General features: G+C 41.5%; 2 protein-coding genes across 3 annotated transcripts in view; one reads left to right on the forward strand and one right to left on the reverse strand.

The window, feature by feature from the left end:
• Positions 1-10514, reverse strand: part of LOC123513693 (complex I assembly factor ACAD9, mitochondrial-like) — an 86555-nt gene extending 76041 nt beyond the window's left edge. Inside the window, exons 1-4 of one of the 2 annotated variants that reach the window (XM_045271053.1) lie at positions 10365-10514; positions 5779-5913; positions 3857-4037; positions 3208-3336 (exon numbers count right to left, since the gene is read on the reverse strand). In XM_045271053.1, coding sequence (XP_045126988.1) covers positions 3208-3336; positions 3857-4037; positions 5779-5913 — 445 coding nt within the window. In that variant the 5' untranslated portion in view covers positions 10365-10514. Of the gene's footprint in view, positions 1-3207; positions 3337-3856; positions 4038-5778; positions 5916-10364 lie in introns of those variants that run through there. The other variant, XM_045271054.1, reaches the window with a different exon arrangement.
• Positions 10515-10737: 223 nt separating this feature from the next.
• On the forward strand, positions 10738-16310 carry LOC123513694. The gene is made up of 3 exons (XM_045271055.1): positions 10738-11880; positions 12400-12555; positions 14689-16310. Exons 1-3 carry the CDS (start codon positions 11809-11811, stop codon positions 16168-16170), a joined length of 1710 nt encoding a protein of 569 aa, XP_045126990.1. The 5' UTR covers positions 10738-11808; the 3' UTR covers positions 16171-16310.
• The last annotated feature ends 680 nt before the right edge of the window (positions 16311-16990 follow it).

Genomic DNA, 16990 nt, shown 5'->3' on the forward strand with positions numbered 1-16990 from the left:
TATATATATATATATATATATATATATATATATATATATATATATATATATATATATTTTACACTGAGCAGCGTGCCCGCCTGTCACACTGAGCAGCGTGCCCACCTGGCACACTGAGCAGCGTGCCATCCTGTCACACTGAGGAGCGTGCCACCCTGTTACACTGAGCAGCGTGCCCGCTTGTCACATGAGCAGCGTGCCTGCCTGTTATACTGAGCAGCGTGCCCGCTTGTCACACTGCGCAGCGTGCCAAACTGTTACACTGAGCAGCGTGCTCACCTGTCACACTGAGCAGCGTAGCAGCGTGCATGCCTGTTACACTGAGCAGAGTGCCCGCCTGTTACACTGAGCAGCGTGCCCACCTGTCACACTGAGCAGCGTGCACGCGTGTTACACTGAGCAGCGTGCACGCGTGTTACACTGAGTAGAGTGCCCGCCTGTTACACTGAGAAGAGTGCCCGCCTGTTACACTGAGCAGAGTGCCCGCCTGTTACATTGAGCAGCATGCCCGCCTGTCACACTGAGCAGCATAGCAGCGTGCACGCCTGTTACACTAAGCAGAGTGCCCGCTTGTTACATTGATCAGCGTGCTCACCTGTTACACTAAGCAACGTAGTAGCACACACACCTGTTACACTGAGCAGAGTGCCCAAACCACCTGTCACACTGAGCAGCATAGCAGCGTGCACGCCTGTTACGCTGAGCAGAGTGCCCACCTGTTACATTGAGCAGCGTGCACGCCTGTCACACTGAGCAGCATAGCAGCGTGCACGCCTGTTATACTGAGCAGAGTGCCCGCCTGTTACATTGAGCAGCGTGCCCGCCTGTCACACTGAGCAGCATAGCAGCGTGCACGCCTGTTACACTAAGCAGCGTAGTAGCACGGACACCTGTTACAATGAGCAGAGTGCCCGCCTGTCACACTGAGCAGCATAGCAGCGTGCACGCCTGTTACACTGAGCAAAGTGCCCGCCTGTCACACTGAGCAGCGTGCCCGCCTGTTACATTTGGCAGCATAGCAGCGTGCACGTCTGTTACACTGAAGAGAGTGCCCGCCTGTCACACTGAGCAGCATAGCAGCGTGCACGCCTGTTACACTGAGCAGAGTGCCCGCCTGTCACACTGAGCAGCGTGCACCCCTGTTACACTTAGCAGCATAGCAGCATGCACGTCTGTTACACTGAGGAGAGTGCCCGCCTGTCACACTGAGCAGCATAGCAGCGTGCATGCCTGTTACACTGAGCAGAGTGCCCGCCTGTTACATTGAGCAGCGTGCCCGCCTGTTACACTAAGCAGCGTAGCAGCGTGCACGTCTGTTACACTGAGGAGAGTGCCTGCCTGTCACACTGAGCAGTGTAGCAGCGTGCCTGCCTGTCACACTGAGCAGTGTAGCAGCGTGCCTGCCTGTCACACTGAGCAGTGTAGCAGCGTGCCCGTCTGTCACAATGAACAGTGTAGCAGCGTGCCTGCCTGTCACACTGAGCAGTGTAGCAGCGTGCCCGCCTGTCACACTGACCAGCGTAGCACCGTACCCACCTGTCACCAGGGTCTCTCAAACGGGTCAGCCAATGTGATGGAGCGTTTTTGACATTCAAGCGCAGCCCGTCATCTGGGCCCAACACCCCTCTCCTCTCAGCTAATCCCCCCATTCTCACTTTGCTACCTTCATGAGAGCATACCTGTCACTGTTACACTCTTTTAGAGATTTCGGTGAAACTTTTGCTGTTGCGTTAGACATATCAAAAGCTTTTGATAGAGTCTGGCATAAAGCTTTGATTTCAAAACTGCCCTCCCACGGTTTCTATCCTTCTCTCTGCAACTTTATCTCAAGTTTCCTTTCCGACCGCTGTATTGCTGCTGTGGTAGACGGCTACTGTTCTTCTCCTAAACCTATTAATAGTGGTGTTCCCCAGGGTTCTGTCCTGTCACCCACTCTCTTTCTATTATTCATTAATGACCTTCTTAACCAAACTTCTTGCCCTATCCACTCCTACGCTGATGATACCACCCTACATCTTTCCACGTTCTTTCAGAGATGTCCAACCTTTCAGGAAATCAACAGATCACGCGGGGACGCCACGGAACGCCTGACTTCCGATCTTTCTAAGATTTCCGATTGGGGCAGAGAAAATCTAGTAGTTTTCAATGCCTCAAAACTCAATTCCTCCATCTATCAACTCGACACAACCTTCCAGACAACTATCCCTCTTCTTCAATGACACTCAACTGTCTCCTCTTCCACAATGAATATCCTCGGTCTGTCCTTTGCTCATAATCTTAACTGGAAACTTCACATCTCATCTCTTGCTAAAACAGCTTCTATGAAGTTAGGTGTTCTGAGGCGTCTCCGACAGTTTTTCTCGCCCTCCAACTGCTTACTCTGTATAAGGGCCTTATCCGTCCCTGTATGGAGTACTCTTCGCATGTTTGGGGGTTCCAGTCACACAGCTTTGCTTGATAGGGTGGAATCGAAAGCTCTTCGTCTCATCAACTCCCTCCTCTGACTAACTGTCTTCAGTCTCTTTCTCACCGCCGAAATGTTGCATCCCTTTCTATATTTTATCGCTATTTTCATGGTAACTGTTCTACTGATCTTGCTAACTGCATGCCTCCCCTCCTCCTGCGGCCTCGCTGCACAAGGCTTTCTTCTTCCTCTCATCCTTATTCTGTCCAACTCCCTAATGCAAGAGTTAACCAGTACGCTCAATCATTCATCCCTTTCACTGGCAAACTCTGAAACTCCCTCCCTGCATCTGTATTTCCGAATTCCTACAACTTGTCTTCTTTTAAGGAGGTATCGAGGCATTTGCTCCCCTAATTCTGGCTGACGGTTTTGGCACTTTTTGAACTCTTTGGAGAGCCAGCGCTCAAGTGGGCCTTTTTCTAACTTTCTTTTTTTTTGCCCTTGGCTGGCCCTCTTCCCTACGTAAAATAAAAAAATTAAAAAAAATACCAAAGGACGAGTGTCAACTTGTGACATAATGACAGTCTGATGGAACAAAATGTATCGTGAGGTAACTTAACTGGTGAAATAAAACCTTATTTCAAATTAGTACTGATGTAATTTCAGACTTCGTTGATTCTTGTACTAAACAATTTATGTAGAGGTCATTTGAAATTAACATTATATTTCTTCTTCCCCCCTTCTCTCTCTCTCTCTCTCTCTCTCTCTCTCTCTCTCTCTCTCTCTCTCTCTCTCTCTCTCACCTGTGGCCGGGTCAGAGGCGCTCACTGCCCCAAGGAGTTTCTCTTTGGTGATACGGCGCAAGAGGTGCTGTAGGTGAGGGTTGTTGTGGTAGCGGAAGAGCAGCGTGGAGCACGACGTGATGTGCATGGCTGGGGAATAGGCCAAGACAGAGACAGGTTAGACTGATGAACTTAGCTGAGTTACTGCTATAACGATTAGATATTTTGATGAAACAAAACATACACATTCTAGAGTGAAGAATACCATTACAATAAGAAAAAATAATGCAAAATCTCCACAGAATACATCAGGAGAGGGGTCAGAGATACGGAATGGGTATATGAGATTTTATGAATGTCTGATGACATGATTTTGGGTTTAAGATAAAAATGTTTAATACAAATGAATAGCAATTATTTTGATGTTCTTGCCGACTCGGCTCCTCCTATCTCTGTAGACGCTTCCTTCCGTAATCCTGATAAGAATAACCTACCAACGCTAATGACAATGTATGCGAGACCATTCCCCGGTGTAGCTACTAATCTTGCAAAAACTCAGCTCCAAAAAACATATGTGCCTCGGCACACTGATATTAATATTAAGCAAGTTTGGGAATCAATGTGTCACTAAGTTCTAATCAATTTCCAGTCCCATGAGAACAAGACTCACTGAAGATCATAGCAGTGGAAGGACAACCGTAGCGCGCCAGGATCTCCACCACCATCGCTGCACAGACATGGTTATGGCCCAGCCCGCCTATCTCCTTCGGAATAATGAGCCCCAGCAGTCCCATGTCCCCCAAAGCTTTGATGGATTCCTTAGGAAACTGGTACGTGCGATCACACTCGATCTGCAGCAAGAACACCAGGATGTGAAAACAACGACTTAACTATACCGAGTGCTGTGACACACATTGCATTAAGGAATTTTTCATTATAAATTTATTGAGAGATTTATAAAGGCATATTTATATGGAAATGATGAAAGAATACAGGTATTGAAATGACTGACACCAAGCTTGCACAAATTAATAGGTACATAAAACATAAGAAAAATCATTGAAGCTGCAAGACGACAGGCCTACACATGGCAGTCCTTGTGTGAAATATATACACTACCCTTTTTTACCCATCATCCTCATCCATACATTTGTCCAATTATTTTTTTGGTTTCTTAATGACTCAACATCAACAACCATTCCATTCACCTATCATTCTATTTGGCCTTCTTTTTTTTCTTTGATTTTATAAAAAAAAAATTGAACCCAATAATTCTTGTCCTATTCAGATACTGATTTTAATAATTATGAATTGAAGTCGCCTGGTTACACATTTATTGTTGTCATTAATCATCCATGAAATGTGTTGGCGAAAAACTATAATAGTGACGACTTGACTTCTTTTTAAGAGGGAGGTTCAAGGCATTTGTCCCTAGCTTTTGGCTAACCCCTTCAAATCTTTTAGGGAACCTTCACTTCTAATGGGCCTTTTTTTCTAATATTTTGTTGCCCTTGGCTGGTCTCTCTCTTGCGTTAAGAAAAAAAAAAAAGTTTAAGTGTCGCGGTTCAAAGGCCCCTGTTCTGCAACGCTTTGGTCTCTTATCACGACTATCTTCAAAGGCCACAGAGACAATTTGCCGAGTTTTCAAGAGTTTCTCCTGTTATGATACAGAGCTCTTATCAAGATTTTTTTCTAGAACCGGAAAAGGAATCCCTTAACAACCTATATAACTTTAATTAAAGCATCTTGAATACTGTCTGGGTGCAGTTCAGTGGTGTTTCAGAATATGGTCCAACCATCGAATGGTAAAGGTCTTAAGCAAACCACAGGAGCTCAATACCTCATTACGACCCGATATAGGAGAGGAACCGACCAAGGATAACAAGAAAATTATAAAAAAGGTCCACTAAGTTGCGTCCGTGAACAGGGTCAAAAGAGTTAACCACATGTATGGAATAAATGTCTTGAAATCATCCTCTTAAATGAATTCAAGCCATAGAAAAGGAAGTGGAAATACAGAAGCATGCATGTATATAGATAGTTCCAGTGTTTACCAGAAAAAGGAATGAATGACTAAAAAAAAACTGGTTAATTCTTGCATAAAAAGAGATGGACAAAATACGGGTGAAAGAAAGAACGTTTTGTAAAATGAGGTCGCGGGAGGAGGTGAGGCATACAGTGAGCAAGATCAGAAGAATAATTGGCAGAAAATAATCGTAGAAGATAGTAAAATATGCATTTGCGGCAGTGTAAAAAGAGACAAGAGTGGAAGTCAAAATAAATGAGTGATAAGACACATATATGTGGTGGTGGAACCACCACATATATGTGAAGCCAAAACATTGAAGAGCATACTCCTTACATGGACTTGTCAAGAGAGAAGCATCAAAATCCCTTTAGAATGGAGCCAATTCAATAACTTCTAGCTTTGCATTTTACGGAATACCATTTTTTTTTATGATGATTTTGTTAACCTCTTTGCATGCAAGTACATAGACACGCTCCAGTACAACGGTGCTTTGCGTCAACCCGCTCCAATACAAGGGTGCCGCATTTGTCCATGACTAGTTACTGCACAACCACAACACTCACTGCCTTGGGTCTGATCTTAGTCCTGCACACTTCCATCAGATCGGTCCTAAGCTGCTTCTGTTCCTCCGTCAGCAGCCAGTCAGGATCAAACTCCTCCCCGAGTCCCCAAAACTCCTTCTCGCCCCATGGCTTCATCTGAAAAAAAAGAAGGAAATTAGCTGATTAAACGATCAGCCCCACATGATCAGTATGTTTGAGTATGCATGTTGTAGCCAAAGTTGGGGAAAAAAAAAACAACAACTTTTCTCTTAGGAGGTTTAACTTTAATCATAGAGGCCCAATATGTACATCACTATTCTTATAGGAAGATCTGTAATATAAATATGATTTATTACTTTGCCTACTGTGCCAAATGGAGAACAATAGCACAGATTCCATGGAACAATATAAATAATCAAGGAGAATATGAACACTTTCAACCTGAGCCGTATGGCGTTGAAAGCAAATGTAGGGTAATTTTAGTATCTGTGTAGAACAACGTTTCTTAACCTCGAGTGCTAGCATCTCTAAGGATGCTAAAATTGATTTTAGGGAGGTGCTGGGAAGTGCTAAATGCATGGTGGTTGAATATCAATACTAGTAGCACGGGGTGATCAGTAGTGATTTTCAACTGTGTTTGCCCATTTTAGCTTGGATGAAAAAAACTGAATTTGTACAAACCCTCGATCCACACTTTATTTTTTTTTTATTTATTTATTTATTTTTTTTTTTTGCCAATAGGACTGGAATCCTAATGTTTTCGTTATGGAGAATGAACAAAATAAAAGATCGTGCAGTACTGCAGTTCACTTTAGGTGGTAATGGACTGCCTACACCTCAGTGACCTCATTACAATGGTGCTGAGGTCGGAAAAGGTTAAGAAACGCTGGTGTATAGAACAAAGAAGCTTTCAAGGGTTAGTAACACTGAGCAGTGCACGGGAACAAAGGGAATACGTTCATCAATTATCATGATCAAAGGAACGATACGGTAATTCTCCGATAGGAAACATTGAAAAAATAATTTATCAAACAAAGAAAGCAGTCATCTCATGACCAGTAATCGAACTAAAATTTGTTAATTAGTCATAAGGAAAAAGGTCTAACTGTTTGGATTATAATGTGTTATATTAGGCTTATATTGCTTTTGCTTTATGTTAATTCATACATGACAACTTTATACGCTGATCGCTAACCATATGGAAAAAAGAAAAATAAACCTAACCCGCAACGCATCGCCCTATCGAGCTCATGTTGCCTAACGTTGCATAACTTTATTTTGCCTCTGAAAGAAATCATTGTTACGAGCGCACACACACACACACACACACACACACTCTCTCTCTCTAATGCCTTTCGAAATGCTTTGTTACAATCTAGCGTACATGGAGTCTGCATGGGTGAAAGTCGCCATATACGCACACAGCGACAAATAGTTATATAATTTATATGAAGCGGAGCTGCAAGACCAAGGAATGGAAGCAATTGAACACATAATGGACAGGAGTAGGTGAACGTTATTGACATACTTTGTAAGAGAAGTCTAACCAAATTCTATTCATTATATTCCGCCAAATGTCCAAGAACAACTTATAAATTTCCTATGAACTGAGTTTTCCCGAATACAGGAACATAATAATGATCATCGATACCTAATTGAGTCGTCTATGTATTACCAGTTATTTGGCCTGCTAGAGGTGGCGATGGTGGTGGTGCTGGTGGTGGTAGAGGTGATGGCAGTAGTGATGATGATGGTAACAGTAATGGTGACGGTGAAATGGTGAAGGTAGTGGCCGTGTTGATGACGGCAACAGTGGTGATGACGATGATGACGGTGGTGATTGTGGCGAATGATGGTAACAGGATGATAAAGGTCATTGTGGTGAGTGGTGGTAGCTAGGTAGTGTGCTTGACAATAAAATGTTTACATCACACAACAACAACAACAACAACAACAACAACAACAACAACAACAACAACAACAACAACAACAACTACTACTACTACTACTACTACTACTACTACTACTACTACTACTACTACTACTACTACTACAACAACTACTACTACTACTAATGATAATGATGATGATAATGATAATACAACAACAAAAACAACAACTACTAATAATAATAATCATAATAATAATGATAACAACAACAACTACTACCACTAGTACTACTACGTACTGCTACTGCTACTACTATTAATAATAATAATAATAATAATAATAATAATAATGATAATACAACAACAACAACAACTACTACTACTACTACTACCACCACCCCTGCCATATTTAACTATATGTAATTCTGGTAGTTTGACTTTGATAAGGAAGTTCATCAACAGTGACTATTTCTTTTTATCTCCCTCTGTCCTTTATTTTTACTTCCCCTTTACATCGCTGTATCTTACCTCCTTGACTCTCATCCTCTGCTCTACTCCCTTATCATCCCTTTTTCCCATTGCCCTTTATTCCCTCATCCCACTTCTAGGATCTCATCATCACCTATTTCGTCCCTTCTTTTCAACACACAATATCTGCCTCCTCACTCTCGTTTTGCATCACATAAACGTATAGCAAAGGTTGAATGAACAAATGTGAAGACAACAGTGGCATTGTGGTAGGGCAGGGTACGTAAGGCTGGGCAGACTGCCTTGCCTCACCTTGAACGTCTCTGTCCATCTGGCAACCTGAGTCAATCTGTTGCCATGAGCCCGCCGATTCTGGGTAAGCCTGATGAGAGAGAGAGAGAGAGAGAGAGAGATCACCGGCTCCATTGCCCTTGGGTGAGCCATCCTACACCGCGGGCAGCTGGGAACCCTCATCAAGTTGATTATCACTACTTGTGTGTAAACTGAGCTGTACATGGCTCAAGTGTTCACATGATCACGTGAACTGTAGTCACGTGTACTAGTTAGGAAGTACACGCGCACACACACACACACACACACACACACACGGCCCGGTAGCTCAGTGGTTAGAGCGCTGGCTTCACAAGCCAGATGACCGGGGTTCGATTCCCCGGCCGGGTGGAGATATTTGGGTGTGTCTCCTTTCACGTGTAGCCCCTGTTCACTTAGCAGTGAGTAGGTACGGGATGTAAATCGAGGAGTTGTGACCTTGTCCCGGTGTGTGGTATGTGCCTGGTCTCAGACCTATCCCAAGATCGGAAATAATGAGATCTAAGCTCGTTCCGTAGGGTAACGTCTGGCTGTCTCGTCAGAGACTGCAGCAGATAAAACAGTGAATTACACACACACACACACTCACACACACACACGAGCCTGTAATGCTATTATACATCGAACTGTTCGTACATTTTGGACTGGTAAGATACACAACACAGTCATACGACACCATCCTCGTCATCTGTGGTGTAGTAGTACTTATTGGCCTCTGGCTGCAGCTCCGTACATAAGCGACGTGCCCTAGCTGCGCGTTCACATGGCCTTCCTGTGGCTCTAACCGCTCCTTGGAGAGGTAAAGTTAAGGCGAGGCTTTGCCACGGGAGGAGACCAAACAAAATATTAATAATCAATCAATTAATCAATCTCTCTTTAATCCGACTTGAGGAATGATACCGCAGTAAAGTTCCAAGAAACAGAATAGGGAATGGACAGCAGTACCTGGACTCATGCACATAGCCAATCCGTGACACAGAACATAATACGTGCAGAGCTTTGCGTGATAACGTAAAGCTCTGCACGTATTATGTTCTGTCACGGATAACGAAGAGATGAGGTTGTGGTCCATGACCTTGGAAAAGTTACCGGGTGTGTATTATCACCCGATCCTAGATTTCAAAATAAATATGTATATTTTTCCAAACGAACATATTTTTTTCCTTTGCCTCTTAAGAAAGAGAAGAAAATGAGTTTATTGTTGTGCGTTGATCCTTGCGAAGACTTTTCTGCCACATCAGCACACACACACACACACACACACACACACACTCGGCTCACAACAAAGAAGGCCCGAGTTAGAGTCCCCAGCGCGGAGCGAGGTAAATGGACGAGTCTCTTATTGTGTAGCCCCTGTTTTCCCAGTAGTAAGTGGGTACGGGATATAACTCGAGGGACTGTGGCCTCACTTTCCCAGTGTGTGGTGTGGTCTCAGTCGATCTTGCCCGAAGATCGGTCTATGCTCATAAGCTGTGCGAACTCTTTCCGTAATGGAGAAGACTGACTGGGTGACCAGTATAGGCGACTGTGGTGATCAACTGCACCCACTACAATAAAGGGGAACAATATTAATAACACTCCAGCAGCATAAGAGCGAACACTCCTGTTGTCAGCTGATATACAGACAGGTGTAGTCTGATTCTCAAATAGAGTAGTAGAGTAGAACAGCTTCAGTGATCGGGTCGTTAGAGTCCAGTTAAGAGTCTCGAGCTTCAAATTCATGGATGAGGAGGGCAGGTTGAAATACTACATAGTATAGGATCAGGTGGGCCGGGTTGAAATACTACATAGTATAGAATAAGGAGGGTAAGTTGAAATACTATATAGCATTTAGGCATGTTTTGTACTTTATACAAAATCTATCATGTATAATTTCCATTGTTTTCTTATGTTACGAGACGGGAAACGAGCATTAATTACCTTGTACTGCAGCTGACGGAGCGAAACACCTTAACACTATGAGCTCTCGTGAAATACTGAGTCAGATCTCGAGTGAAGAGTTTGTAGTCTGACTGAGATATGCTGACAGACCACGCCCACGGTTGCGGTCAGTGTTGTGCTACGGCAGTTGCCAGATGATTCTGGTGAAAACATTATGTGCCAATTAACTAACACCATAATATATATATATATATATATATATATATATATATATATATATATATATATATATATATATATATATATTCTACTAAGTGGAAAAGCCGTGTACTGACGTCTACCCACTCGAAAAGTAGACAGATTTACCAATATAACAAAAAAAAAAAAAAAAAAAAAAAAAAAAGAGGGAAGACACTAAAATGGACAAGATTTCAGACAAGTGAATGGTTGGATGAGCAAAAGTTAAGATTAATTACTAGCCATATATACCCATAAGCCTTAAACCTAGTTATTAATTTTGTTTAATATCAGCAGATTTGCGCGCGCGTGATCCGCATTTGTTGTAAATCCATTTTTTGCTTGTATTAGTTATGTCATTAATGAAATGCATTGAAAAAAAAAGTAGAGGCATAATATAGATCACTGTGGCACGAATGTATAACAACTTCATCTGCTCGTCTGATGAAGTGAACGTGATATTTGGCTAATTGTTTTCAGCTGCCCTGCCGCTTTAATGCGTCTTTTTTTCAGTTACTCTTGAAGTTACTTCTTGTTTTACACGCTTCTACTATTACTTTAATTCTTACTTGAAAGTTGCTTCTATGATAGCTGTACACCTCTCCTTTCAAGGTGATGTGCGTCGTTTAATAGATTTCGCATTCGATGCGGGCCTGACTTTTTTGGCGTCTTGACAATATAATGTTTTGCGAGTTAATGCCCAGGTTTGGTAGCTTTTCTTGGTCCGGGTCTAGCAATTCATGCTTGTGAGGCTGACGCGTAGCCATTAAACAGGACGCGGGAATTTGATGCTGCAGCCCTTTAAAGCAATCAACTTCTGGTTGTTTCTAGTAAAGGAGTATTTGTGCTGGTCTATATCCTCAGTGAAAAGTATCTTTATTATTCTTTAATTCGGTGTTAATGTTAGCAATATGTTTTCATCCAGTTCTTACTGTTGTGGTCGGAATTTTAGTTTGCATGTTATAAAAAGACAATAAAAATCCTTTCCTGCAGGAATTTTAGAGAATATATATATATATATAGTTTTTTTTATGCTACCATAACACTAATGAGTTGTCGATTTATTAGTGAATGAGTTTAGTTTACCATTACCAGTATACGTTTTCTTTCGTGCTGACGAACAGCTGTAGCTATCTCTAATATCTACCAAAACAAAGTGTTTCCCAGAAGCTTCAAGCCACACTGTTGGTGACTGAGAAGAAAGACGGAGTGTTGGAAGCATTAAACACGTCATGCCACCATTTCAATGTTTCCTCCAGCTTCAGTAAGGTGGAGAGAGAAAACAGTAAGCGCCAGGAAGCAAACCAATACAGCAAAGGTAATGGTTAGTTCTGACCCGATATAGTACTTTTCCTGAGGTTCTCATTCCACACATATATTTCCGCACCAGCCTCTAGTCCACATGAAAAGCTTCTTTGTGTATGCCATCACTCCAGACTGACATTCACTCGAGGTGATAAACACTATTATCTCTTACGCCAGTTAATCTTGATCTTAAACACGAGAGTGCAGAACCTGATGGTGTTGACGCTACCAAATTTAAAGTCTTCTATTTGCTCCTTCACCCATCTCGGCTGTCACGCGGTGCAATATATAGGACCTTGTTAATTTACCAATACTTGCTTTCATTACAGAATTCTGTTCACGCATATTCGGATTATTTGTAATCTTGATATTTCTTTCATGTGAATAATTACTAATGAAATTTAAGTGTCTCAAATCCTAAAACAAAATTGATTATATCGTAGCGCGAAAAGTAAGGAACGTTATCCTGAAAGCTTTTTATGAAATAGTGAGGTCTGAGATACGCTAATTAACTTGTCTTATCATTTATCAGCATGGGAAGGCAAATGTGCATGGTATGAGAGAGGACGCAACTAAACCAGTTCTTCACAGAACATCGCTTATGCATCCCAAAACGCTAGAATTCCTGTGTGTGGACGAGCTGGTGGCCGCCACCGTTGCATACCAACTCTCCGTTAAAAGTGCAGAGGTGAGAGAGAGAGAGAGAGAGAGAGAGAGAGAGAGAGAGAGAGAGAGAGAGAGAGAGAGAGAGAGAGAGATTAACCTCTTAACTATATTTTCAACATACTAGTATATAAAATTATGTACCAAGAAATGAACATCCTTTATGACGTTCCTATATGTGTAAATAATTTCAGGTGCCTTTACCTGACACTATATATATAGCCACATTGGTTGTACATCCCAAAGCTGAATTCACACACAGCAGAAACGTATCAGCTCCGTGTTCACTCAGTGCTTTAGTGTCAATGGAAACATAAATAAATAAATAAATAAAGCCACATTGAATTCAACTGACGCGTTCACATATGTCTGGCGCAATACTGTGTTTTGACTCTGTGCCAATTCCATCTCTGAACCGTGAAAAAGAGAGAGAGAGAGAGAGAGAGAGAGAGAGAGAGAGAGAGAGAGAGAGAGAGAGAGAGAGAGAGAGAATATACATTTATTTTCCTGAATATGTTGTTTAAAACTATATATATATATATATATATATATATATATATATATATATATATATATATATATATATATATATATATATATATATATATATATATATATATATATATATATATATATATATATATATATATATATATATATATATATATATATATATATATATATATATATATATATATATATATATATATATATATATATATATATATATATATATATATATATATATATATATATATATATATGTATATATATATATATATATATATATATATATATATATATATATATATATATATATATATATATATATATATATATATATATATCAACGCCACCAATTTCCTTCAGTATTTGACGGATATCAGACGAGTGGAATAAGTGTGTCGACAAGAATGCATGATGAATTACTTACTGAACTGGTGCAGAATTATTCTGTTCTGCATGATTTGTTACTGCCAAACTATATGGATGGAAGTTTCAAACAACATATTTAGAAGAAATGTTCCATCATCGATGAACTTATGCAGAGTAGCAAATTCTCCTTCACATCTTTTCATATATATATTCTTTCTTTTTTCCAGCTTATGTTCAGCATCTTCCTCTTCATGAAAAGAAAAAATGACAATTGCCAACTCAACATCTGAAAAGTTTGCCAAGTTTTCTTAATATAAAATGGGAAAACTGGCCAAGAGCAACAGAAAGAGTTAAACAAAAAGACCTTAGTCGCCAGCTCACGGTCAGGTCCGAGAGAGTTAGCCAAAACAAAGGAATTAATCAAAACCTTTCTCTAGTGGTGTCCTACTTCTTCAGGTGAGCCTCTGTTTACCTGAGCAATAGGTTGAAGCTCTTCGTCACATCAGCTGACTGACTGTCTTCAGACTCTCTCTCACCGCCGGAATGTTGCATCTCTTGCTATTTTCTATCACCATTTTCATTCTAACTGCTCTTCTGATTTTGCTAACTGCATGCCTCCCTTCCTCTTGCGGCCTTGCTGCACAAGGCTTTTTTCTCACTCCTATTCTCAGCTTTCTAATGCAAGAGTTAACCAGTACCTTCAATCATTCATACCCTTTTCTGGTAAACTCTTGAACCTCGTACCTGCTTCTGGATTTCCCTCTTCCTACGACTTGACTCCTTTCAAGAGGGAGATTTCAAGACATTTGTCCTTTTCTTTTGGCTGACCCTCTGACCTGCAAGGGGACTGGCAGTTAAGTGGGCCTTTTCTTTATTTTTTTGTTGCCCTTGGCCAGTTTCCCTCTCTTACATTAAAAAAAAATCACATTCAGAAGTACTGGAAAAGTTTATTCCGTCATCAGTTAACCGCATGTACTGAGTAGCAATTTATTTCACTTTTCACGCTTCATGTACCCAATTTGGCAATTTCGTTTCTTCACGTGTTCATGGCTCTTAAACATTAATCATGACAATCATTGCCAATTTGAAAATTATCAACGTAGTACGGATGTAAGTGGACTGATATCACTGAAGTGTCCTTCATTTCACTGACATTTAACTGACACGGAACTAATACGGCACTGATGTGTGAATAGGCCTTAAACATGACGGTAAGAAATTATTTGGAAATTAATTCACCACCAATACTGATACACTCTAATATCCAGCATCGACCCCACAGAGAATATGGGCAGCTGTTAGCCAGGTGTGGGAACTCCTCTGGCCGCTGGGGAGGGGTCTGGCGTGTCGCGCTACCTCGCTACTTCACTCTCATCTTCTTTGCCAGTCGCTACTTGATCACACTTCTCAACGCGTCGGACAGTTTCAAGTACATGATGCTACATCAGCCGTGGTGACGCTTCTGGCTACCAAAACTCACACACTGACATTCGTGCCAACTGAACCTCAGTTGCCTGCACTAAATCCTGCACTAGCCGTACCCGTATGGAGTGAGGACCTGCCCTTGCAGGAGCTTGTCTTGACAGGTATTGATATGGGATCAGAGTTGGACTTTCTTACTAGCCTGCTACTTTACTGCAAAAGACTCTCAATCCTCAAGCTGGGTGGCAACTGTTCAGCAGATGTACTCCAGGCAGCTCGTGACTGTCCCTTGACTGTACTACACTTAGGTGAGCGCCAAGCCTGGCAGCCCAGGATACAGGAGAACGGTTTGGCTAAGATGCTCATAGGGTGTGATGGATCCTTGCAACAAGAGATAGAGGCCATATGTGAAGGGAAACAACCCAGTTTCAGACCCTTCTGGCCTGATCTTATAGACGTGTGCACTGGCTGGTGTAAGGTATCCTCTGAGTTCCTCCTCCTCCTCCTCATTACATTTCCAAAGCTGCAGCAACTTCATAGTAAGCTTATTGACACTTCGCTCGTTGTTAAACGGTATGCAGATCTAGCTAGGCAGGTTCCTGGCCTGCACAATCTTGATCTTACAACTAATACTGTAATCTACTTATATTTTTCCCAAATATACCGTTATTTTCCAAATGCTACGAAACTTCACGTCTTCAATATCACCGATACTGAAAAACTATTGTGGGAGTTGCTGGAATCTTGTAAAGATTTGCCACATGTACATACATTGACACTGATCGCAGCTCCAGGTCCCGTCCCACAACCCAGCAGGTTTCCTCCTAAAGAGCAGTTTATTTCCTTCGGGCGGCGCATCACGGAACTGCATATAGAGGAACATCATAGCGGTGACTGGGTCTTGACAATGTTGAGCTTATTTCCAAGTTTGCAACATTTACGCCTTTCTGGAAGCGCCCTACACATTCCTGAAGAGACGTGGTCTGTTGCTGTCTTCCCGTCCATTTCTAAACTGGAATGCATATACAGCTACTCAAATAAGTTTTTACAGTTGTTGGCATTAACCTTTCCCAGCTTGGAGTCATTAATTCTGAGGAGCCAATCCTCCCATCTCACATTCAAACTACCCTGGGAGCAACTGTGTGAAATGGTGTGGCTAAGGGATGTGAGACTGATAGCGAAGCTCGTGGACAACATCTCTGGTTTGTGCTGCGTCCCAAGAGATTCATCTGACGGCAGGGAGTGGTGGCTAAGTGTTGCTCCAGGGAGCGTGGCTCCTGGCGATTTGGCGCGGCTTAGATGGTCCGGCTGGACTTGCTTTTATATCAATGACTACCGATGACTCTCATTTCAAGACTGGATATCACAGGGATAGAGAAGTTTGTGTCAAATCTGTTTTCGAGTAAACTTGTATACTATTTATGTATTTTCGTCTTTTGTGAGATATATTAAATATTTGTTCATATCTGAAGAAATTATCGATTGTGGAATATATATATATATATATATATATATATATATATATATATATATATATATATATATATATATATATATATATCGATAGATAGATAAATTCAGATATTAATGTGTGTGTGTGTGTGTGTGTGTGTGTGTGTGTGTGTGTGTGTGTGTGTGTGTGTGTGTGTGTGTTTACCTAGTTGTAGTTTTACAGGGCCTGGGCTTTTACGCTCGTGTGGCCCCGTCTCCATATCTACACTTATCCAATTTTTCTTTAAAACTATGCACACTCGTTGCTGTCACCACTTCTTCACTCAGACTGTTCCACGTCTCAACACATCTTTGCGGGAAACTGTATTTTTTTATATCTCTTAGACATCTTCCTTTCCTCAGCTTTTTACTATGCGATCTTGTGCTTCGACTGTCATATTCTTCTCTCAGGAGCAGTTTCTCATTATCCACTTGGTCCATTCCGTTGATCAATTTATAAACTTGTATCAGATCCCCTCTCTCCCTTCTCTGTTCCAGAGTTGGTAGATCCATAGCCTTTAGTCTCTCCTCATATGTCATCCCTTCAAATTCTGGAACCATTCTTGTAGCCATTTTTTGTAGTCTCTCCAGCTTCTTTATGTGTTTCTTTTATGGGGTCCACACTACCCTGCATATTCCAATCTGGGTCTTATTATAGTACTTATCAATTT

Source organism: Portunus trituberculatus, chromosome 36, assembly GCF_017591435.1.
Source record: "Portunus trituberculatus isolate SZX2019 chromosome 36, ASM1759143v1, whole genome shotgun sequence".
Classification (NCBI taxonomy): domain Eukaryota; kingdom Metazoa; phylum Arthropoda; class Malacostraca; order Decapoda; family Portunidae; genus Portunus; species Portunus trituberculatus.